Source organism: Eretmochelys imbricata, chromosome 2 (assembly GCF_965152235.1).
Source record: "Eretmochelys imbricata isolate rEreImb1 chromosome 2, rEreImb1.hap1, whole genome shotgun sequence".
NCBI lineage: Eukaryota > Metazoa > Chordata > Testudines > Cheloniidae > Eretmochelys > Eretmochelys imbricata.
Window position 1 is genome coordinate 224240106 of NC_135573.1, and position 23678 is coordinate 224263783.

Genomic DNA, 23678 nt, shown 5'->3' on the forward strand with positions numbered 1-23678 from the left:
ATGAGAAAGTAAGCAATTTTTCAGTAATAGTGTACTGTGACACATTTGTATTTTTATGTCTGATTTTGTAAACAAGTAGTTTTTAAGTGAAGTGAAACTTGGGGGTACGCAAGACAAATCAGACTCCAGAAACGGATACAGTAGTCTGGAAGGTAGAGACCACTGTGTTAAAGTTTAAATTTCTGGAAATTTGCTGAAAATTCTGAAAAATTCAGTTTTGGTTTGACCCAAACCAAATTCTCCCCTGCCCCCCACCTTTCAGGATTGCCAGTGAACCAAAAATCAGTTATTCACACACCTCTAGTTTCAAATGCTGCTGTATAAATTATTTTGATCTAAGTAGAGTTTTTATAATATTGTTTGTACCTCAGTTTCCCTATGCAGTTGCATTTGTGTAATTAAATCCTTCAAAGATGAAACAGTGCTCAGAAAAGTTTTCCTTTCCTCAAGCCATGATTCTGGCCCTTGTTTAAGAGAAGGTATATCTCTTTCACCGTCAGGAAATTCAGTGAGAGACAGCACCTGTACGCCTTCATGATGCACTGCTCTTAGCAAACCCTATAACAATAATATAAGAAAAAAATTATAATACTGACAGCCATAATAGTGATCTTGGCAAATGCAGACTAGAATTTGGCATCAGAACGAATCAGAAAAGGGAGGCTGGTTATGCAAGGAACAGCACTATCTATTCACAAGTAGCAGGGCGGGGGTAGGGATAGCTCAGTGGTTTGAGCATTGGCCTGCTAAACCCAGGGTTGTGAGTTCAATCCTTGAGGGGGCCATTTGGGATCGGGGGGCAAAAATTGGGGATTGGTCCTGCTTTGAGCAGGGGGTTGGAGGTCCCTTCCAACCCTGATATTCTATGATTCTATGGTGAATATGATTAATGTTGAGACTAGAAATATAGAAAGTGCCTGATTATTTAATAGGGTTTTAGAAATATAAATATTGCCCACCCCAGAAACAAATACTGCTGTAGTCCCTGAAGTTCATTACAAAAAATCTATTACATCAATACTACAAATTTAAACTGAGTTCTCTATAGAAACTTATTTTTAGAAGTTAAGTCCTGGAAAGTTTCCATTCAAATTTTGTATTATGCTTTTGAAACTCACATATGGGCTAGAGTTAGCACACAAGATTGGTGGCAGGAGACACATTCGTCTTTATAATTGTTAGAAATGAAAATAGCATATTATTATTTGTTATAATTATTTATACAGTTCTGGCTTTGCTGGTAGCCAACATATTATATAGTGGTGATATTTTAAAAATACAATTAAATAAATTTTAAGATATCTACTATATACAGGGCTCTTCTTCCCAAAAAAAGAAGATCTACATTAAGGAGCTTTAAAATGATCTTGTTTTCAAGTAAAAATTACATCAGCTCTCATGTACCTTTATTTTCTTTGGAAGCAGATCTGTTGAAGTTTCATCTTCTTCGCCTATTCCTTCTGATACTATGTCAGATCCCTGGCTCTGGGCAAGATAAATTCCTTGACTCCAGTCTGAACTAGAGTCTAAAATAAAAGGGAAAAACAATAAAGTTGAATTGCTGGAAAATCTTTAAACAACAGATAACAAAAAAGGACTTCTGTTTCTTGGTTGTTAGGACAAGTGGTTTCATAACATCTAATTTTTTTGTTTTGTCTTCTAAGACTGGCTTACACTTTCCTTCTTTGCTTTCAAAACACAGCAGCAAGAAAATCATTTAAAATTCTTGGAGACAGAATCAAGACATTTATCTGAACACTACATAAGCCTTTTGCCAACTGACTCTTCGCAGTATCTGTAGTCTCTGCCTCCAGTTGAATCTACTTCCTATTTACTACTGTAGGACACAATGTTTTAGTTTTTGTGGTAAAAATTTGATGTGTCTGACTCACTCCTGTTGGTGCACACATTCAGATCACACCTGTCTGCAGCCAGGGAAAGAGGTGCATGTGAGGAAGTATTCCCCAGGGGAAGGAGACAGTAATACTGCCACCCTGAGAGATTTTGCCAGGGACCCACAGCTTTAAATTCCATTCAGGGCTGAGGAGACTGCCTGGAGAGATGCTGAAATCAGTATGAAGAAAGGATGGAGGGACTATGCCCAGAGAGAAGGAACCAGCTTCCAATTTCTTTCCTCAAGGCAGCTCCGTACCCACTCTGTCACACATACATTTCTGTCCTATAGTAATTAAGATTCACATAGAGATATAATGCTCTTTGCCTTTCCCAGATGTGCCAGCATTTGATTACTACAGGATTTTGTTTTGATTTTCACTGCTGCTCCTGTTGTAATTCCTTTTGTTATTGCAGGTTGCTTTTTGTTTTGCTTCTTGGGTTACAGGTCTCAATGCAAGGAGTTCCTTTACCACAGAAGCCTATCAGGCAAAGAGGGGATGGAGATCAAGGTCCCGCTTACAAGTTGGGTTTGAATTCGATCAAGTTTTCATTACAAACACTTGATGTTCCTACGGGAAGATCATGGGTAAAGAAGAATAAGGGGAAGATCCCACCTTCATAGGAGGCAAAAACTAAGGAATTTTGGGAAGGGACACTTGCTGATAGTATTGTGTGTTGCTTATGCCGTGCTTTTTCTGAACTTTAATTTTTTTGCTGTGCTGCTGCTGCATGCTGGAAGTAGAGAAGAAAAGCATCAAGTAAGTACCTGTTGCGTCTTTAATAAAATCCTGACTTTGGTCCAAGGTCACTGTAGGAAAGTCATAATTAATAAGAGGGAATGCCTGCAAGATTGATATTTTACTTTGTCAGGTGACAGCTTCCATTGTGCTAGGATTACAGTAATGCACAGCTACTTTTGTTTTCTATTAGACAAACATAATTTAATTTATAATACTATTATGGGAAATATGAAGGCTATAAAACAATTATCTCTCACCACTAGAACATCCATCTCTGGCCATATAAGATGCAGTGTGCGGTAACCCAGAAATTGGGACTGCCTATATTTGGAAAAGAAAACATTTAAAACTTTGCAAAAAACACAACCTGACACATAAGGGCCCAGATTAATCAGAAGAGAGCAGCTGAAAGAGGACCACATGGGCTACTCCCTCTATAGGCAGTACAGATCCTCTCAAAAGGGGGCAGAAATGGGAAGGTTCATGGGCCAACACTTCTGCTTCACAAGTCTATTGAGCTGGCTGGGCACAAGAGGGCAGCAGGTTGCTCCAGCCTAAGGGATGGTAAAGCTGGGGAGGGATTTATGAACTCTCCCTAGGGTGAAGCAACTCTACATAATTCCGAACACCAGTATAGTGCCTTAATGGCACAGTCTTCCATGATTAAGAGGACTCAAAATAGGAACCCTACTTAGGAGTAGCATGAACTAAAATACTCTTTATAAAATACAGAATGACAAAATTAAAAAAAAATTACAATATATACCTCGTTAGCTCTCAAAGTTTCTATGACTTCCTTCAAAGCATTACATTCTTCTGTTAATACCTGGACTGCAACAAACTGCTCTCTCTTCAATGCTTCAGATTCAGAAATATGCCTGGTTTCCATATCCATGATTTCAGCAGCATGGAGTTCTTGCATTTGGTCAATTTTCTCGGTAAACTCTCTTATGACCTCTGCAACCTCCTCTGATGAATATTCATTTTGTAAATCATTTTGGATTTCTGCATTTTTAACAAGGACCTGTAAAGTTTGGTTGGAGCTATTGATTTGCATAGTCTTCTCAGTCTGAGATGATGAACTTTTTCTGGTAGAAGTCGGGTCTTCTTTGGTAGAAACATTATCTGGTTTGTCAACATCCTTTCTGCTTTCAAGTTTTCCTATTTCCTTTTCCTCTCTCATATAATCTGCAAGCTTCTTTTCTGCTTCAACTAGGCTGTCCTTGACTCGATGTAGCTCTTCTTGAAGATGTCTCATACTTGTTTCTCTCACCTAGAGATACAACAAATTTGAACTGCAGATATCCAAATACCTTTAAAGAACCAAATTTTGTATTTTTAAATGTTCTATACAATGAGGAGTCACAGTTATTCTTTTTAGATTAATCTTGTGTAGATGGATTATGTCGGTTAGATGATAACACAAAGTTACTATCTCAAGAAACAGATTAGATCCAGTAAATTGGTGTAACTCCCTTGAATTACACTTATTTGTGGCAACTAAAGATCTGGTCCACAGCATCAGGTAGTTTTCATAAATGTATGAACAGTGTGTACTGCACAGTCATTTTTATGAAGTAATTTTTTTCATTGGAAGAGATAAAACAATTATGGAACGATCCAGTTCTTACCATTAATTCCTCTTGAAGTTTTTCTGACTTTTCTCTGTAACTACTCAGTTCTTCCTTGACAGCAGCTGATTCAGCTTTGATTTTCTCTAGTTCACTTTCAGCAATGAATACACTTCCCTCTTGACTTTGAGTTAGTTCTGTGACTACCTACATGTCAGTACAAAATATAAGCAGTGGTAGATAAAACATCTATTACAATGGCATCAAAATACTAATGACGCTGTCCCGTGTGTGCCACTCCACAAAAGCTAGAGATGAGACAAGCCACGTGAAGAAACGTCAAGTGCCTTGAATAGGTGGTGTTCTGACCAACCTAACCTCCCAGACTTTCATTTCAAAAGGCCACTTTTCTAGATTAACTGGGATCCCTAAACTGAAAAAAAGGACTGTTTGGAAGTGCTGTGAAAAGGATAATCTTCTGGGAAGATCTCTGGCCAAGGATGGAAAAAAACACTGATACACTAAAAGGCAGCAACAGGGATGTGAAAAAACAGTAATGAAGGCTGCTAGACATCATAAAGTTTTAAAGAGAAGTTTCTGACCTTAATTCAGTAGCATTTGTACAAAAGGTTTTAGCACCTGTGGTCCAGGCCCTGCATTCCATATCTGTGAACATCAGACTTTCAGCAGCAAAGCTGAGGTTGTCATTAAATTAATAGCTACAGAACATACAATCTCTGCCTTGGAAAATGGAAGACAACACTCAACCCATCTTTGACTCAGAGGGTCAAATTAACAGGTAACATAACTGGTGATCGATGGAAGGCAGTGTGAACATAAATTGGCATAAATTAAACATTAAAGAGGTATAAGGCCAGGTCATTGTAGAAAGTAACCAAAGGAGGTTACTTTAAAAAGGTATAAGAGAAAAAGGAATATCTTTCAAACCACATACACTTTTTTACCCCTTCTTAATCCTCTTCTTGGCTGTGTTTGTTACTATGACTGTCTTTTTGCCTCCTAGGCACATAAATTATATAGATGTGTAATTTAACCCCCATATACTTCACCTCTAAATCTGATCCATGGAGTGGGAAATTTCAGACATTAGGCAGTGGGCCTAGAATGTGGCAAGCCATTGGATCTATCACAACCTCACTATTATTAAATGAGGAGACAAGAATAAAACACTAAGTTTCTTTGAACTTTGGCTTCCATAATTTTAATAAATGGCAGTGACAATGAAGTTAATATTGATCATGTTAACAAGTCAAAACTGGAAAGCAGGTATCTGTGCAATGAAGATGCTTTTCCTGGTATTAGATAAGAGCAAGGAAACTAAATCATCCAAAGCAGGACCAAGCTCTAGTGGCTTTGTTATTTACATTATAAGAGCATCCTAAATTGAAATTTACATTATACTTTTGTGAGATCAGCTTACTTCAGCTACACGTGTCTTCATGCCTGTTCATTCCAGATAGATGGAGTAACATTGCTAATTTAATATTCAAATAGAACATTGTTTCCTAAAAGCAAATAGCATTGAACTGTTGTTGCAATGTTAAAAATGTGTTATTGTTGAATTTATACTGTTTTAATAGTTGTAAGAAGTGACTATTTTAGACAGGAGTTGGAATGGGATTTGGGTAGAAAGACTAGCTTTTTGGACTGCCTGAAGGGGAAGTAAGAGGAAAGACTCCTCTTGAAGAAGTGAGAGATGGTCTGTATAGTGGTTAGGTGATATCCTGGGACCTGGGGAGATCCAGGTTCAGTTCCCTGTTCTGTCACGGACTGATTTGCTCAAGATCACACAGAAACTTAGCCTCTCTGCCCCAACCGTATAATGGGATAATAGTACTTCCTGCCCTCAGAGAGGTGCTGTGAGGATAAATACATTAAAGGATTGTGAGTTGCTCTGATATTATGATAAAGGGAATTGTATGAATGGATAGATTAGATAGTGCTGTGGTCTTGGTTATATATGGATAGAGAACCCTGTTAGAAGAATCCCTTTGAATGGATTATACCTGCTTGTAAATTTTCACTGCAATATATACAAATAACTAGGGCCCAGAACTACAAAGGGACTTATGTGCCTAAGTCCCAGATTTAGATCCTACTGTAATCCACAAAAGCCCCGCTCAGCTGCTACCTAACCCTGCAGGAACCTAAACTCACTTGGTGCCTAAATTTTCACTGTAAAAGTCCCCTAAGCACCCACATTTCTGCCTCTAGGCATGTGCACTACTACCTCAAACCTGGTAAAGATAGGCAAGGGAACACCTATCTTGCTGGCAGGCCCAATACAGTGGTGGGTAAGGCATTCTCCTGAGAGGAGGAAGACTTCTATTCAATTCCTTTCCCCCCCATCAGGCAGCATGGGGAATTGAACCTGGGTTTTACACATCTTGGATGAGTACACTAACACTGGGCTAAAGCTTATAAGGGAGGCACTACCTCCAGTCATTTTGAATGGAGTTAGGCATACACCGCTGCTGTTCTTGCAAGAAATGGTTCAGGCAACAAAGGCGTTTCCCTTCCAGGAAAGGGTTCCGTGCTGTGGATCCCAAGCAGAGACACAGGCACCTCCCTGCAGCTGGCTTAACACCCTGAGAGGGCAAGGCATAGGGCACATCCCTTCAATTAGCATTTCCTTTCGACTAGCTTAGGCAGCTCCCTGTCTAGCATGCTGGCTTTCTCAGGTGCCTCTTTCTCCCGTTTCATTATATAGAGAGCCTAATACCTAACTCAAGCTTTGTGGATTCCAGTGATTTTTTAGGTGCCTAAAAAATGGGCAGTGCAATGTTGACTGTCACAATGCCTGAGACCCATTGTGATTCAAGGCCTAAATCAATATGAATGCCCCAAATTAAACCTTTAATAAAAATACATTTAAGACTTCCAGTGCCTCAAAAATCAATCTGCAGGTTCATGGCAAGGACATCATCAATCTTATTATCTTCAGAACATATTCACAAAAATTGAGAGAAGTATGTTTAGTTTTAAAAACACCTGATTCCCATGAAAAGGCTGGATATGTTTTATTCAAATATCCATGGGAAATCAATAGTGGAATTTACCAAAAGTGCAATTTTTGTTCTATTTGTAACTCAGAGGAGTATATATATCTAACACAGCTCTGACTAATATTCTGTTATTGCATGAACAGATTCAATGTCTTTAATCTTATTAAAAAATGTGTGCGCCCGCCAGAGAGCCCATAAAAATAATTGATTCTTATGCAAAATGAGCAAAAGATCACGAGGCATACACTTTTTTACCTCAGATGTTTGCACCTCTCCCTGTTTAGGGGTCTTTTTAGTCTCCTCTTTGTATTTTTCCTGAATGTCTTCTAGTAACTGCTGAAGTTCTAATAGTCTGTTTTCTTTTTTTATAGCCTCCTTCTGTGCAATTTCTGCATTTTTTTTTTCTAGCTCCAGGTTATCGTACACCTTTGCCAGCTGGTTTTCCATCTCTGAAAGTTTCTCTGTTAATTTTGATTCGGTCTCTTCTTTAGCTATGTGATTTACATTCTCTGTTTGTGTATTTTTGTTTGCTTCTTCAGCGCCTTTTGAAAATGCCTGTATTCTCGGACTCAGTTTATTTTGCTCCTGAATTGCATTCAACTGAACTTGGCTCACAAGAGCAGCAGCAACCTTTTCCTGAAGTATCTCTTCAAGTTCCAGTATTTTCTTTTTAAGTACTTCTGTTTCTACCTTGGATTGCTCTTTCAAGTCCTTTATTTGGTTGTAACACTGCCACAACTCAGATTCCCTCTCTTTAATAGTTGCCTGAAGTTGCAGCAGCTTTATCTCCATGTTGCTGATGGTGATCTTTGTATTTTCTTCCACAGACTTAAGCTGGATTTTATTTTCTAGGAGCTCTGGTGACTTCTCATTCAGGGCTTCTTCCAGTTTTTCACTTCTGTCTTTGCTCCTGTCCCCTACTTCTGCCTTGTCACTTTTCATCAGTAAATGCTTATATTTCTCTGTTACTCTCTCATGTTCCCTCTTCAAGATATCTAGTTCTTTCTTTAAATGGTTCATTTTTAATTTAGTTTCTTCAAGCTCCTTCTTTGTCATGGATGACTCTACATTATTATCTTCCACTTGCTTCTTCAAAGCTTCTTTTTCTGCCAACACTGTATCAAGTTCATGTTTCAGACTGTCAGCATCCTCCTGAATGGAAGCAACATCTACAGGTACTTTTTGTTCAATATTTGCCAACTCCTGCTGAAGTTTTTCAATCACTTCATTCAGCTGTTCTATTTCCTCTTCACTGTTTTTCTTCACACGCTCTTGATCACTTTTTAGGCATTCTATCTGGGCTTCAAGTTCTCTTATATGTTCATTTTTTTCTTCAATAACCTAAAAAGTCAATGAAATAAATTAATAGCTACTAGTTATTATAATAGTTAATATTAGATAACAACCAGATTATGCTTTCTCCTGGATTTGCTGGCAGCAGTCTGTTTAATCATTCATCCTGACATCTTGTAAAAGCAGCGTAGTAGCAGTAGATGAAATTGCCTGGATGATTTATTGCTCATAGATCTTTACATGAATCAAAGTACATGCATGCAGGACTTGGAAAAGAGGTGTGAGCTTACTGAACTATCTACTTTCTACAAAGCTACATGTGAAAGCTGAAGCTTTCATAATATTTTTCTAGCTTTCTTGTCTAAAGCTCTGACAACATCCATCCCCTGTGCAAATTATTACTGAGGTTAAAGGGACTACCAGCTGTGGTAAGGTCTGTGCAGACAAATCTCTTTGCACAATCAGGGCCTTAGACATAGTTTGACTTCCAGCACCCAAGAAACAAAGGTTCTTTGAATCATATTACCTTCAAAGAAATCATCTTGCAGTATATTACACAAATAATCTCCCTCTCTCTAAAAAAGCAGTGGATCCTCAGTCTTGAAAATAACAGTTTCAAGACTGAGGGTTCCAGCATACACAAGTTAGATACTATATTCAACTAGATTAGTCAGATACTGTATTTCTTCACCATTAAAAAGAAGCAGCTCACCCTTCCAAACATATATTCATCTGGTTATATTACAATAAAGCCATACTGACGCCACCACTTAAACTATATATTGGATTTTTATATGGAATGTGAAATATAATGGATTTATAATGTAAATGCAAACAGGCCCTTAACTATATCAATATTAAGCACAAATATAATATGAATTTTCTTTTCTACATGTAATTATATATATTCCGTGCAAGCCACCTATAATGAAGTAATTTATTTTGTACAATAATTTAACTGAAAGAAGAGAGAAATGGAGATGCAGCACTATTTGTCAAAAGAATCTATAATGCTGTCAAAGCAATTCAGCAACAAAGAGATTTGTGATGATACAAGCAGAGCAAAACAATACATTTCTGGACTAACTCATGATATTTGAAGTTACCAGATTCATATTCTTAACTACCCAGAAATTAGTTGAACGACAGAAACAGCCCAATACATGTCCTCACTGAGGTACCTAAATTATGAAGAGGATGACTTTATGATGCAGATAATGGAGAATATGAACAAGAGAGAGACTGACTTCTTTCTGAGCTTGAACAAGAGAAGAAAAGGGAAATTTGGGGTCAGTGAACATAACAATTTACCAGAATAAGGAAAGAGTTCACAAACAGCAGCAGTAATAAAAGAGTATAAGATTTCAAGGGAATTTGTTTTGGAGAATTAAGAATATAATATGAAACGTTCAGTGGGAGAAACTTCTCATTCCACAAGTATAGAAGAATGCTGGAGGACCCTTAAACACACCATAATACAGGTGCACCAGAGTAAGAGGAATAAGGTTGACAGAAACAAGAAGTGGTCAACGTGGCTTCATAAGGAATTGCTCAAATCTCAAAAAAAAAGTCTGTTCTGGAAACGGAAAAGTAGCAGGCAATCAAACAAGAATATTCAGTCAGTCAATACTAGTACAGAAAAGATAAGGATAGCAACAAACAATGAGTTAATGATCGCCAAAGCATAAGCTTTCTTAATTAATTAGCCTCTTACAGTTTGTATGGCAACTTCCACCTTCTCTGCACGTGTGTATGTATCTATATATCTATCTTCTCACTATATGTTCCATTCTATGCATCCGATGAAGTGGGCTGTAGCCCACGAAAGCTTATGCTCTAATAAATTTGTTAGTTCTTTATTTGGATTTTAGCACAGCATTCACATAGTATCAAGAAATCCTGCACACAAAATTCATTTAATTAGGCATGAGTATAATATGCAATATTATTCAGTCAAATAGACTGAAAGTTGGAAAAGGCCACAAAGAAACTGATTTTAAAAACAAAAACACTGAAGGGAGGAAGAGGTCTAGAAGAGTACTGAAGGGATTGATCTAAAGTAGTGGTTCCCAAACTTTTAGCAAGACAACCCAACAACTGCATTTTGACTGATTTTGTGACCTGCAGAGGGTCCATCTTTGGAAAGGGAGGGGCACACAAAATCATAGGCTAGTGTCCTCCTTCTCCACCGCCACCTCCTCCTCATCCTTGCCCCACTGAGAGGGCACTGGCCACTTGCAGCAGCACCCTCTGCCCTGGCGCTGCAACCCTAATACCGGCTTGTTTAGATGGAGGCCCCAGCGGGGGTTTGAAGGGCAAGCCTGCCTCACCCTCACCCTGCAGCAGCAGCTCCTGTCCTACAGGTTTGGGCCTGACTTCCTACTCCGGGCATTGCGACCTGGTGCACAGGGTTGCAGCGCCACTCAGGTTTGGCCCAGCCACCCTTCCATCATGACAGAGAGATGACTGAGCAAAATTTGAGTGAGTGGCATTGCAACCTGGTTTGACCCAGCCACCCCATGAGACAGGAACCACTGCTGCAGAGTAAGTGCCGGGTGGGGAGCCTCCCCTCTGCATTGGATCCACAACCCTCCTAGAACCTTTCTGTGACCCACTGGCACATCACAACCCATTGTTTGGGAAATATTGATCTAAGGTCTAGTCTTATTTTATATCTACATCTTGCACCAAGGAGAGAAGGGAATTATTTAACATGCTAGAGAATATAACTAAGAGTGATGGGATGAAATTAAGAAAGGGATAATATAGGTTGAATCTGAGCAAGGCTTCTATTTTTCGCGATCTAACAACTTCATTTTGGGGGTTATTTTTAGCAATTTTTGAGTTTTACATAGGTCAAAAAAAATCAGGGTTTTTCGGGACTTTTTCGCTTTGTAAATACTGTAATGTGTAATGTACACTATACTCACTACTCCTATACTATAATGACTAATTTCTTTGTAATGTTCCCTAGAGCGCTTTAACGTAGTACTCTTTCTAACAGCACTAGTTAAAGTAGGGGACCTAATAGGTTCTATATGGACCAGTTAATGAGCAACACACATTGGTGCGCTTTAGAAATCACAGTCCCGTAGTCTGCATTCCTGCTCCATGTAGATAAGCCCCTAGACACAAGTAACCATTTCTGGGGGTTTTCTAGTGTTCATTTGATAAAGAGAGCACCTGGAGTGCATTAAGATGTTTTGTCCCTCAGCATGCTCCACTTCAAGCGTGGGTATGACTGTGCAGTTTCAATCAGAGATTTTTGTCAGCAGTGTCTGCGGGCCCATGCCTGCACCCTACACATCCTCATGCTCTGGGTCCAAGGGCACATAGGGAAAGGAGGACCTGTCCTCGCTGCTCTAGTTCTTTCTCTACTACAAAGTCCACGGGTAAGAACTCCAAAGCAGAGAGGAAGGAAGGAAGGCGGTGGAGCACCCACAGGGACAAAACATCTTGAAGAACTCCAATTACTGTATAGGTAAGTAACCTCCCCTTCTTTAAGATGTTGTCTCAATGGGTGTTGCACTTCAGGTGGCTCCTGAGCAGCGCTCTGGCGATGGCGGATGCTGAGCAGATGGATTCAGTACACACCAGAGAGCAGCCTCACCAAAGGGTGCATCTGCCCTAGAAGCAAGCCTGAGAGCATAGTGCTGGGAAAATGGGTGCACAGATGACCATGCGGCAGCTTTGCAAATATCTGTGATAGGCATGTTCTTAAGTAGGGCTATAGAGGTGAATTGTGCCCTGGTGGGATGGCCAGTCTCCCTAGGTGCCTCTGGAAGCTTTATAACGTGCTACTATGTATTCATTTCAATAACTTTTGGGTGGAAATTGATGATCCCTTCATTCTCTCTGTGAAGTAAACTAGGAGTCTAGGAGAAGCTCTGAACGGCTTAATCCTATCGAGCGAGAAAGCAAGGGCTGTTCTCATGTCCAGAGTATGAAGACTGGCTTCTTCCCTTGAAGTATGAGGTTTGGGATAAAAAAAACTGGTAAATGAATGTTCTGACTGATGTAGTAGTTGAGCCACACTGAAACACCAGCATTTCAAGTTAGACAGTGTCGTGAATAGGTCTATCTCTGGGAAGCCCCAGGCAAGACAAATCTCCTCAAAGACCAGATTGCTCAGCTCCCATTCATGACACTGGCTGAAATGCCTGCTCAGGGTGTCTGCTATGGTATTTTCTGAAGACTCTCGGTGCGGTCAAAAGACCAAACAGAAGAACTTGGTACTGGTGGCAGTCATTACCAATGACAAACTGTAGGAAGGTCTGTGAGCCGGATGCACAGCTATATGGAAATATGCATTCTGGAGGTTGAGGGCCTCAAACCAGTAACCTCGATCTAATGATGGAATTATTGCTGCTAGCATTAGCATCCTGAATTGCTGTGTCTGGATGACAGTGTTCAGAGTCCTGAGATCCAGGATCAGTCTCCATCCCCTTTTTTCTTAAGCACAAGGTAGTATTTGGAGTAGAACCTTTCTAATCAAGTTGGAAGGAACAGGTTTGATTGCCCCCCGGAAGCAGGAGAGATTAGGAGACCCTTGTGAGAAGGGTCACTGAAAAGGGATGGGGAGGTGGGGGTAGGAGGGAGTTGAACTGGATGGTGTAACCAGATAAAACTATTTCTAGTATCCATCTTTCTGACATTATATGCTCCCAGGAAGGCATGAAATGGGAGAGGCAATCCCCATAGGGTACATGGAGGGTAGGACAATGCAGTGTAGATCCGTACAGTGCAGTGATTCGTGGCCCTCAGTAAAGCTTCAAAATGGCTGCTTGGGAAAAATCACTGACTGGGAGGAAACAGCAGATGATGGGCCCTTTTTGTGGAACATGGACCTCTTCTTAAGTGTTCTGGTGGTCTTTGGGAGGTTGGATACTGAACTGGTGAGATCACTGAGGTGTCTGTGACTTGCTATATTTTCTTTTTTGATGCAGGGATGCCGATGCCCAGAGATCACAGGGTCTTTGAGAGAGTGTAGGGATTCATCTGTGGCATCACTGAACAGCTTGGGCCCTTCTAAAGGAAAATCCTCCACTGTATTTTGTACCTCCCTGGGGAGCCTGGAGGATTGCAGCCATGAAGCTTGATGAATGACCATGGTGGCAGTCAAAGAAAGATGCTGTGTCAGCTGCACTATGGGAAGCTTACAGAGGAGTTCTGGCGATCATCTGGCCTTCTGTGATGAGGGCTTGAAACAGGTCCTTCTGGTCTTGAGGCAAATAATCAATACAGTGAGAGATTTGCTATAATTCATAGTCTTACTTTGCCATCAAGGCATGATAGTTGGCAACCCTGAACTGTAGTGTGGCCAAAGAGTAGCTTTCGTGGCCAAAAAGATCCAGCTGTTTAAATTCTTTGTTGTGAGTAGTTGATCTACCAAAGAATTTGGTCTGGAATGGGTGAAAAGACACTCTCAACCCTTGGCTGATAGACAGTACTTATATCAGCCCCCTCGCCTGTAGCTGGAATGGTTAGCAGGTGTTTGCCATATTGTACAGGCTGGTGACAGCATGGCATCATTAATAGATAAGGCTACCTTTCCTTGAGAAGAGGTATACAACATTTCCACCAGTGAGTGTTGTGGTTCTTCTGTTTTCTTCAAGGTGATCTATAAAGTCTTAGCTATTCTATTCATGAGCTCTTGGAAGATATTGCAGTCATCCACATAGGATGGTGGAGGGGACATAACTCTCTCATCTGGTGAGGAAGAGGATTTATTAGATGGCAATGCCTTCTCCTCTGCCCTCATTTCTTGTTCTTCTGGAGGATCTTTGTGGGGAAGAGAGTCCCAGGGTACTGGTGGCAGCTGCTCTTGGCAGGTCCTCTTATGTGAGGGTATTATGCAGAGCTGATGCCGGTAAGGGGCCCAAAGGTTCCAGAAAGCCCAATGTGGCAGGGCATATGTTAAAGGAGAGGGACTTCATGGTTGTTCTTAAAAAGGCCAACAGAACAATCACTGACTGGCCCCTGGAGTCTCATCCCCTGGATATACTGCAGGAGAGGGAGACTGGAATGGAAAAGTAATGGTATCCTGGATGGGACTGTCTGAGTCAGCATCCAGCAGAGAAGCCAGAGGCATTGGTACTGGGGACCGTGTCAGTACTGGTGGTCAAACTGGTACCAGTAGCTGCGCTGATACTGGTGGCCAAATTCTTGTGTCAGGGTGTGGTAGCACCAGAAGATTTGTTGCTACTGGCAGGAAATTCCTCTTGGCACCTCTCAGCAGATGGCATTCAGGCTCCTCTGACATTCACAGGTCTTGAGAGGAGAATCTGCTCGGTAACGGTAATCTCGGGCACTGTTTCTCAGATTGAAATATACTGAGCAGTGGAGACAGTACAGATGGATGGTCTGTACACTCTTTATTTCTGTGGTCCGAGGAAGAAGGTTGTTGGGGTCGAGGACAGTTTCTTTGAGGAGTTCCTGTGCTTGGAGGGTTCCGAAACAATGCTGCCACATAGGGTTATTTGCTGACAGATTTTCCAGCAAGCAGCACGTTGGAACTCCTTTTTGGTGGTACTGGCGTCTTGGTGCCCAAGGAGATAGCAGCCTTAGCAGTACTTGTACTGGGATCTGAGGGTTCCTTACTTCCTGGCCTTTGGGGCTACTTCTTTTCTTTTAGGCTCCCTATCACAGGATCTGTGTCTTTTCTTCTTGAAAGGCTTTGAAGTCTCTGAGTAGGCCCCATAGTCTCTGATTACAGGATCCAGAGAAGTCACTGAAGTGCTAAGAGGCTGAGGCCAATGTATGAGAAGAAGGGGGGAATTCACACCCCAAAGAGGAGAGAGGTCTCAAAGAATACTTCATAAGGAGCAACTTCAGTCTGTCCTTTCTCAGTTTCACAGATCTGCTCTTGAAAATGCAGCAGACTTTGCATTTTGATGGAATGTGAGAATTTCTAAAGCAGTGGAGGCAGCTGGAATACCTGTCACTGAGGGGAAAAGACCTGTGGCAGGTCTGGCAGGGTTTGAAGACTGGGCTTTGGGACATAGCCCAAGGAAAGAAGCCTGCAACAAACAGGGGTCGAGAGCAGCAGAGGCCCTGACTGTGAAACAAAGGGAAAAAATAATATCACCTTGTGGGATTAAATCCAAAATGCTCAGCCAGCTCCTAAGTGTACACACAGCTGTTCTTTATGACTTACCAAAAGGCTATATGAAATGAAGAACATTTGTGTTTGGAGACAATGTTTATGATTAAAATTTATATAGAGTCATGTGTACAACTATCTGAATAGAAGATAAAATCTCACCACAATAAATCACCCAATTTGCTTTCTACATGAGATATGAGACATTGGGCCAGTTTCTCCTCATGCTTATACTAGTTTAAATCAGAAGTACCTCTTCTGGGATGGTGAATCTATCCTGCACTAGCTGCTATGCTCTAACTGTCTCTTTGCACTCCGCTGATGCACATTAACAAAGAGGACTAAATCAAACCGTTAATGCATACAGCAGACAAGCCCTGAATCATATTCATGTAAAATGGATGCAAGCCAGTGGAGAATCAGGTCCATTGTCTATTACAGGAGAAAAAGTAGTGTTGATAGTAGTTTAGAAAGCAGCAAAAAGCTAGAACGGTTAAAGTATGGAAAATATTGAAAATGGTTCTTATTCTACTTTGTCTTATCAATATAGTGCTGCAAGTCTCTTGCCTGAAATCCTTGCAGATCTGGCAAGTGTTATATTATATTAGAAAAGGATTATGGTTCATGGTATGATCAGAAAGGCTGCATTTACACATATTCAGTGAACTCATAGCTTCATTAGTTTGAAAAGAAGAAATTTCAGAAATGAAGCACTATCCAGCAGGTGGCACCAAAATGCAACCTACTAAATATATCTCATATATACAAGACAGTAGAATAAATTCAGTGAGTATGCTGAGATGCAACTCAGATGTCTGCATCCTGATAGGCTGCAAGAGGATCAGGAGTACTTAAAGACAGCAAAGAATACATGATTATATAAGCAAATACAGGCAAATATAATTCTAATGTATTTTCTTAACAGAATGTCAGATCCATACAATAACTGATAAATAGTAATTAATTTTGAAGGTTAGAGCACTGCATTCTATTAATGACTAAATAAACATGTTATTTAAATATAAACAAAAGATTTCAAAAGAATATACTTTGTTGTCTGTTGTGATTTCAAGTTGCTGTTGCAGTGCTGTTATTTGTTCATTAAGATGATCTATTTCCTGCTCCTTTTCATGCATGATCTGAGCAAGTTTCCCAGGTACTAGACAATGATCCTTTATGGATGTATCTTCAGATTTCTGGATCAGTAGCCCCAATCTTTCCATTTCATCCTACAAAAAAAAAAAATCCATAACGTGCTGTAATTACATGTATCCTTTTCTGAATATTCTTCAATTAATAGATTATTTAAATGATAGAAGATCACATGAAATAAAGAATGGCTATATGAATTTTTTTATATTTTGTATGTTGAATAGTACAACACTTGAACATCAAATAGAGTTAAGGATCTTGGTTTTATTCCAGAATGAATTTATTCAGGGTAAACATGAATGAAACTATATCCTGTCTGTCGGATAATTACCTTAAATAATTTATTCTCTTGTTCCAGTTCTTGAAATCGTGTAGTGGATTCCTTTCTCTGGATTTCTAATTGCATATGTAATTGTTGAACTTCTTCATTTTTGTTTTCTAGTTCTTCTCGAAACTGCTCCAGTTGTTCTTCAAGGTTTGTGATCTGCACATCCAAAATGTGGATCGAAGAGGTTAATAGACACACAGCAGAGCCACATTTAAAAAACAACAACATATATCTGGGATCAGTTTTGTTACTGAAAATAACAGAATTTTACTCAAATGAGATCTGTGTTCACCAATACACTGGCCATGTTGATTGTAAAGATACATTTGATTCTTAAGACTGAATAGATTTGGAAATAGTGATTTGGAAGTAGACCAGGTCACTCATCCATCCTCTGAAGGCCTGCAAGCTATTTGTATACAAAACTCCCACTGATATCAGCTGAAATCATTATGATTGTTCCAACGATGGAGAGCTTGCAGGACTAGGCTCATTTAAATTTACCAGTTCTACCTCACAATGGCTTTAGAGTCTCAAAATACTTAACTGACATTTTAAAAACTGTTTACATGAGCTTCTCTTATTGCTGCCTTCAACAGCCTTTTCAAAACAATTAAAAATATAAGTGAGCTGAATTCCACTTTCAGTTACACTGGTATAAATCTGGAATAATTCCAGTGAAATCAACAGAGTCCAGATTTTCAAGAGTGTAACTGAAAGAAGAGCTTGGTCCATTATGTTTAAAATCATTTTAGGATATTCGCTGGGCTTTTCAAAGGAGCCTAACAGAGTTAGGTGCCCAAATTCCAATGAAATCTGGGTACCTAGCATCCTCAGGTTCCTTTGAAATTCTCACCCATTATTCTTATACTTAACTCATGTGACCATGTCCTTTTTATTTCTTAATTTAGATAAATGGGCTATATCTGGATCTCATTTACACTATGTGAATTTGGAGTAACTCCACTCAGAGAACACTTCAATCTCTTTAGTTACTCGATTACAGACCTAAAAGTGGCAATTCTTCAACAAAAAAACTTCAAAAACAGACTCCAATGAGAGACTGCTGAATTGGAATTAATTTGCAAACTGGATACAATTAACTTAGGCTTGAATAAAGACTGGGAGTGGATGGGTCATTACACAAAGTAAAACTATTTCCTCATGTTTATTCCACCCCCACCCCCGCTGTTCCTCAGACATTCTTGTCAACTGCTGGAAATGGCCCACCTTGATCATCACTACAAAAGGTTCTTCCCCTCCCCCACCTCCCGGGTAATAGCCCACCTTAAGTGATCACTCTCATTACAGTGTGTATGGTAACACCCATTGTTTCATGTTCTCTGTGTATATAAATCTCCCCACTGTATTTTCCACTGAATGCATCCGATGAAGTGAGCTGTAGCTCATGAAAGCTTATGCTCAAATAAATTGGTTAGTCTCTAAGGTACTACAAGTCCTCCTTTTCTTTCCACTGACTCAGTATCAGTGTTATCAGAATGTGGCCTTTTATCCTTTCTTTCAAGATAAATACTTCTGTAATCGCAACTGAACTACATTTGTACTGATTCTCATTTTTATAAAAGAGGATTTCAGGCATCAGACTGTGGATGATGTTCACTCCTTCATTTTAAGGTTTCTTGAACTCCATCCTGTTTACCATCAGGATACTTATTTTTTGGCTGGAAAGGTATAATGTAGGTCTTTTCCAAAAACACCTTTAATGTGTGCAGGCTAGTGCTGGTGGTCGGGTGCCTTACTATCTCGAACACCCTCGTAAAGGTTAAGCATGGCACATTTTTCCCCATTGCATGGAAAAAGCAATGGGAATCTAAAAATCAAGCACATATCTGGTCTTCCCTCATAGAACTCTGGTGTTTTGCAACACTGCCAGTCTGCTAACCAAATATATAGTCCTAACAAGATTTTCTCCACAAGTGTACACAATAGCTTCACTAGAACTTAGATGGGAAAACAATTCAACCAAAAAGTGCCACCCATTCAATAACCACCACCACTGCCTACAACACTTTAGGAGGTCCTTGGGAGAACCTGTTCCAATAATTACCAGGCAGAAGCCTGCTCAGCTTGTGGGAGTTGTTGAGATCACTGTCCAATATGGCCTTGCTGCAGTGTATAAACAGTGAACTACAGATTGCTGCATTGAGTCAGGTGTAAAGCAAAAATCACTAATAAACAATTCATATTAAAAGCAAACCTGAACATTTAGAGATACTCTACCTCTTTTTCCTTTCTGTCTACAGCTTCTTGTTCAGCCTGCAATTGTACTTCAAGGGGCAATTCTCCCTTCACAGTGGCAGCTCCACACCGCTTTCTTTCCTCCACCTTTAAACAAGTATTATAATATTAGCTACTTTAGCTTTCATTTATTTATTATTGAGTAAACATTGCATTATTCTTAGGCAAATGAAGAATAGTAGGAAATGCATGGAACTTTTATACACAACAATACCTTTTGCAAATTGTCTGCACTGATAATTAAGGCTTGTTCCAGTTCTCTTATTCTGCACTCCAGTTTCTCAATTTCTTCATTCCGTTCTTGTATATCTCTCTGAAGTTGCTCTTTAGAGAGCAAAAGCTCACTGCATTTGTCTGTTTTTTCTTGTAGATGGTTTGTTAACTGTTCAACCTGGTGGACAACATGGTAAGCATGGTGAATACTCTGTAGCATATTGGAATGTGTTTCTAGCATTAGTATAACACTGATTTTTGAGGGAAAAAACCTCCTCTGTTAATGAATGTCCAACCTCTATGGCAGAAAACAGTGCAAAATTAGTCTTGTAGCTCCAAATCCAATAAATACAAATTATGCCTCTGATGAGTTTTATGTTTTGTGTGATGGCATCTGCTACTCCCTACAACCTATTTTGTCCTTCTGAAGGTCCTCAGACTCCCTACTGGGCTAAGACATATACCTTGGTATCCCTGTGCACCCTATCAGTGGGATCCCTGAAACATCCAAGGAAGAAGTGTCTTGACACTAGAGAACAAATTCAATTCCAGCAGTTCTGTTATTCTTCAAGTCCTAAAAAAATATTTGTGCCAAAAGTCCTTGAACCAAAAATAATTTGTGAAAGAAGGAATGACAAAATGCTCATGTTGCTTTGGGGGGAGAGTTAAAGTTATCTGGGTAACCTTAATTATGCATTTCCATACTTCAAAACATTTTAGCTTTTGAGGGTTATTTTATAACTACTCTAACTTCATCTAGATCTTTAATGTTCAAGTCAGTTAATATAGTACTACCTTAACTCTAGATTAACAAGAAACTTTGTTTTCTGCCTAAGTTTTTAAATAGGATTTGGAAATGGCTAGGTAGTCACCAAAAGTAACAGAGGATGTAGTTTATATGGCCTCACTTTCTGCAGTAGAAAACATCATCTAGATAAAGCCTTCTGAATCTCCTGAAGTTGAGACATTCAAGGCTTAGGAGCATCATATTAAGGGAGTAATGAAAATAGTCAAGATGGGAAGTAATTAAGACACAAGTAAAGATTTCAGCAGAGGTACATCGAAGGTAAACACAATTGTGGCACTGTTCTATATGTGACATGAACAGAATTACAGATAAGGAAAATGTGTGAGTAACAAGTGCAAAACATCTAGCCTGAGGCACAAAAGATAAGGTCTGAGTTAAACTGAGTGATAGGGAGAGATGGGACAAACAGCTTTTCATTCAAGAAGTGAATTTCAGTATCTGAAGTATTTAGAAGTTATGATTTAGCCTGGAACTAACAGAGTCAATGCAATTTGACAGATGGAAGATAGAAAGATCAGATGGAAGGGTGCCATCCACCTGAAAGTGTTATCCAAGTTTGAAGCAACCAGTTAGACATCCCAGAGGGAGAAGATAAATGGAAAAGAATATTTCACAATATTCTTCCCCGATAGTCCATTGTGGAAGAACTGACCATATTAAACAGCAGAAAGTAAAAACAGTAGTTAGTAATGTAAAATGAAAGCAAAGAGAAGAATATAATACTGCTTCTTGCTCAAGGAACTTATATATAATAGAATAATATTTCATAACTGTGCTAGTGTAAAGAATACAGACATGTCAGCTATAGTAAGAGACATAAGAAGACTCTGTTTAACTTTTAATGAATAGGAAGATCATGTAACAGAGGCACTTCTCCTCATTGTCTATATGCAGTTATATATATATATATATCTATCTGAAAGTTCACATAACATTATTATATATCCCTCCATGCAATTAAAAAAAGCAAGTCTAATAATTCATTTACATTATGTTATGTAGTAATACCCTCCGTCTTTTATCTCTTAGTCTTTCACATTCAATAATAGGATTTTTCGCCTATAACCAGGACCTTACAAATCATGACATTTTTGGACAATACAATAGCAGGCTATTTGCTCTTCCATGTGTATCTAACTTAAAAGTGACAGCTTCTCTATTAATCTCTCTATGTGTGGGGTGCTAGTTAATTGTCAGCTATTAGTGACTATCTTCTGTATGAATATATGTGCACTTACAGTGGTTTCTTCACAATCAATAGTTTCAACACTTGGGACATATTCCAGTATAAAAACCTGGATAAACTGGCAAATAGACTGAACATTTCCATACATTCTTAAGAAGTTTTATCTATCTTCATTAGTTGTTTCAAAAGTGTCTGTTACTGAGATAGCTAAACTCTGCATTATTTTACTGTTTCAAACAACATTTTCACTCTTCATCCATATTGCTTTATTTTCTTGCTGTGCAAAAGATGCAGATTATGTACATTATAAAATAATGTTATAAAAAGGTTTTTACAGTGTGTCCATCATTTGCTTTTATCATGTACATTCATTAAGCACAGCTGATAATACTTCAAAAAGTTACCTCTCTGGTTTGATGTTCATTGATAGGTTGAAACCTTTGTGGAGTCTTAAGTTGTTGCTCTAGTTTCTGTATCTCTTGTTGGAACACATCTCTTTCATGTTCTCTATCAATTGCTTGCTCCTGAAATTTAATTATGACAATGTTATTTGGATGAACATTATTAGAAAGATCTATATTTAAATTACGCATATATCATCTCATTTCTGCAAACTGTGAGTTTGTTTTATATATATCAGTTTTTATTAAGTAGCATGATCGCTTTTTATTTTATTAAATTCCTCTTACTTATTGGACAGCCACCGTACTTCATATGTTTCTGTTTGATCAGTCAAAAAACAAAAAGATATTGTATTTCCCTATGGATCCAATACTACTGCATCAGAGTGTATTATTTCTTCGGCAACAGCAAGTCAGAAGCCTATTATTTTGATGTTTTTAACTTTCCTTTTTCTTTAATATATTTAGTACAAATATAAATTCAAGTGTTGAAGTCTGAATACTTATACTAATATTAGTCTGGCACCAACTACAAAAAACAGATTCCAAGAATACATAATCTGAATTTTGCATATCAATTTTGTCTTGATAAAATCAGATTGTTTGAGATACATTTTGTGACATTTGTGAAATAATTTCTAAATATTCATATATAAAATGCTGCAACATTTGTAACAACATGGGCTGTAGTTCCTCTCCAACTGTCAGTTTGTAAAAGTAAGATTGTTTTCATTTAGCAGACAAACTTAAACAATCAAATGTCTAAGACACAGCAGCAAAGAACATTTATTCTCTCTCTGTTTTAATGCCACATTAGCACAATAATGTGTGTCTTTAATTTTCACAAAAGTCAAATATAGTGAGACATAACATTAACCTCCATGAATTGCTGATTTCATGAACCCAGGTGTATTCTACTGCAGGAGAAAGACCAGAATTCTAATGTATTTATAAAGAGTTTATTTGCATTCTAGCCAAGTGCTATGTCGCTCTTAAACACACATTGTTGATTAACAAAAGTTGTGTTAAATTTATAGTGATGGATTTGTCACATGTTCATTTTGAACCTAACCATAGAAAAAACACTAATTTTAATTGTAACAACAACATCAGAACAGCACAAAATGAAATAATGCAAATTCATCTAAGTGATAAAATATTTCTAGACAGGTCTTCCAGTTCACACTGCTTAGTAGTAACTAATGCAGAGGTGGCATCACAAAATATTCTAGCTGTTATATTAATTACAAATGAAATTCATCCCTCCCTACACAAAACTGGAGTAACTGGGCTTGAGCAGAGAATTAATTGTAGCAGGGTGGAATTCATTACCTCCAACCCACAAGCAGGAGATAGGATTGAGTGAGTGGAAGGAAGGGTAGCTGCAGCTGCAATCAGGGAAAGATCAGATAGTGTGCATAATGAGTGGTCAAGTAGGACATGCAACCTGGAAGAAGGGAAGCGTTCACCTGCAACTGCTGTAGGGGGATGAGACAGATGGAATGGGACTCCAGTAGAGTGTGGTTGGAGAGGCTGTCAGGGAAACTTACACGTAGTCCAAACCTCTAAAAGGATGGAATTTTCAAAGGAGCCTAAGAGAGCTTATCACCCACTCCCCTCAAGTTCAATAGGAGTGTAATATTTAACTCCTTTAGGCTCCTTTGAAAATCCCATCCTGAACTTCTATAAACTGGAAAACACAG

General features: G+C 38.9%; 1 protein-coding gene across 10 annotated transcripts in view; it reads right to left on the reverse strand.

Annotated features, from left to right (window-relative positions):
- The window catches only part of AKAP9 (A-kinase anchoring protein 9), a 203337-nt gene that overhangs the window by 18256 nt on the left and 161403 nt on the right, over positions 1-23678 (reverse strand). For 9 of the 10 annotated variants that reach the window (XM_077808122.1, XM_077808119.1, XM_077808120.1 and 6 more), the window contains 11 exons: positions 21979-22098; positions 19582-19758; positions 19350-19454; positions 17112-17264; positions 16678-16857; positions 7489-8574; positions 4268-4414; positions 3403-3909; positions 2894-2957; positions 1405-1526; positions 367-558 (listed from right to left, as the gene is read on the reverse strand). In XM_077808122.1, coding sequence (XP_077664248.1) covers positions 367-558; positions 1405-1526; positions 2894-2957; positions 3403-3909; positions 4268-4414; positions 7489-8574; positions 16678-16857; positions 17112-17264; positions 19350-19454; positions 19582-19758; positions 21979-22098 — 2853 coding nt within the window. The remainder of the gene's footprint in view (positions 1-366; positions 559-1404; positions 1527-2893; positions 2958-3402; positions 3910-4267; positions 4415-7488; positions 8575-16677; positions 16858-17111; positions 17265-19349; positions 19455-19581; positions 19759-21978; positions 22099-23678) is intronic. The other variant, XM_077808121.1, reaches the window with a different exon arrangement.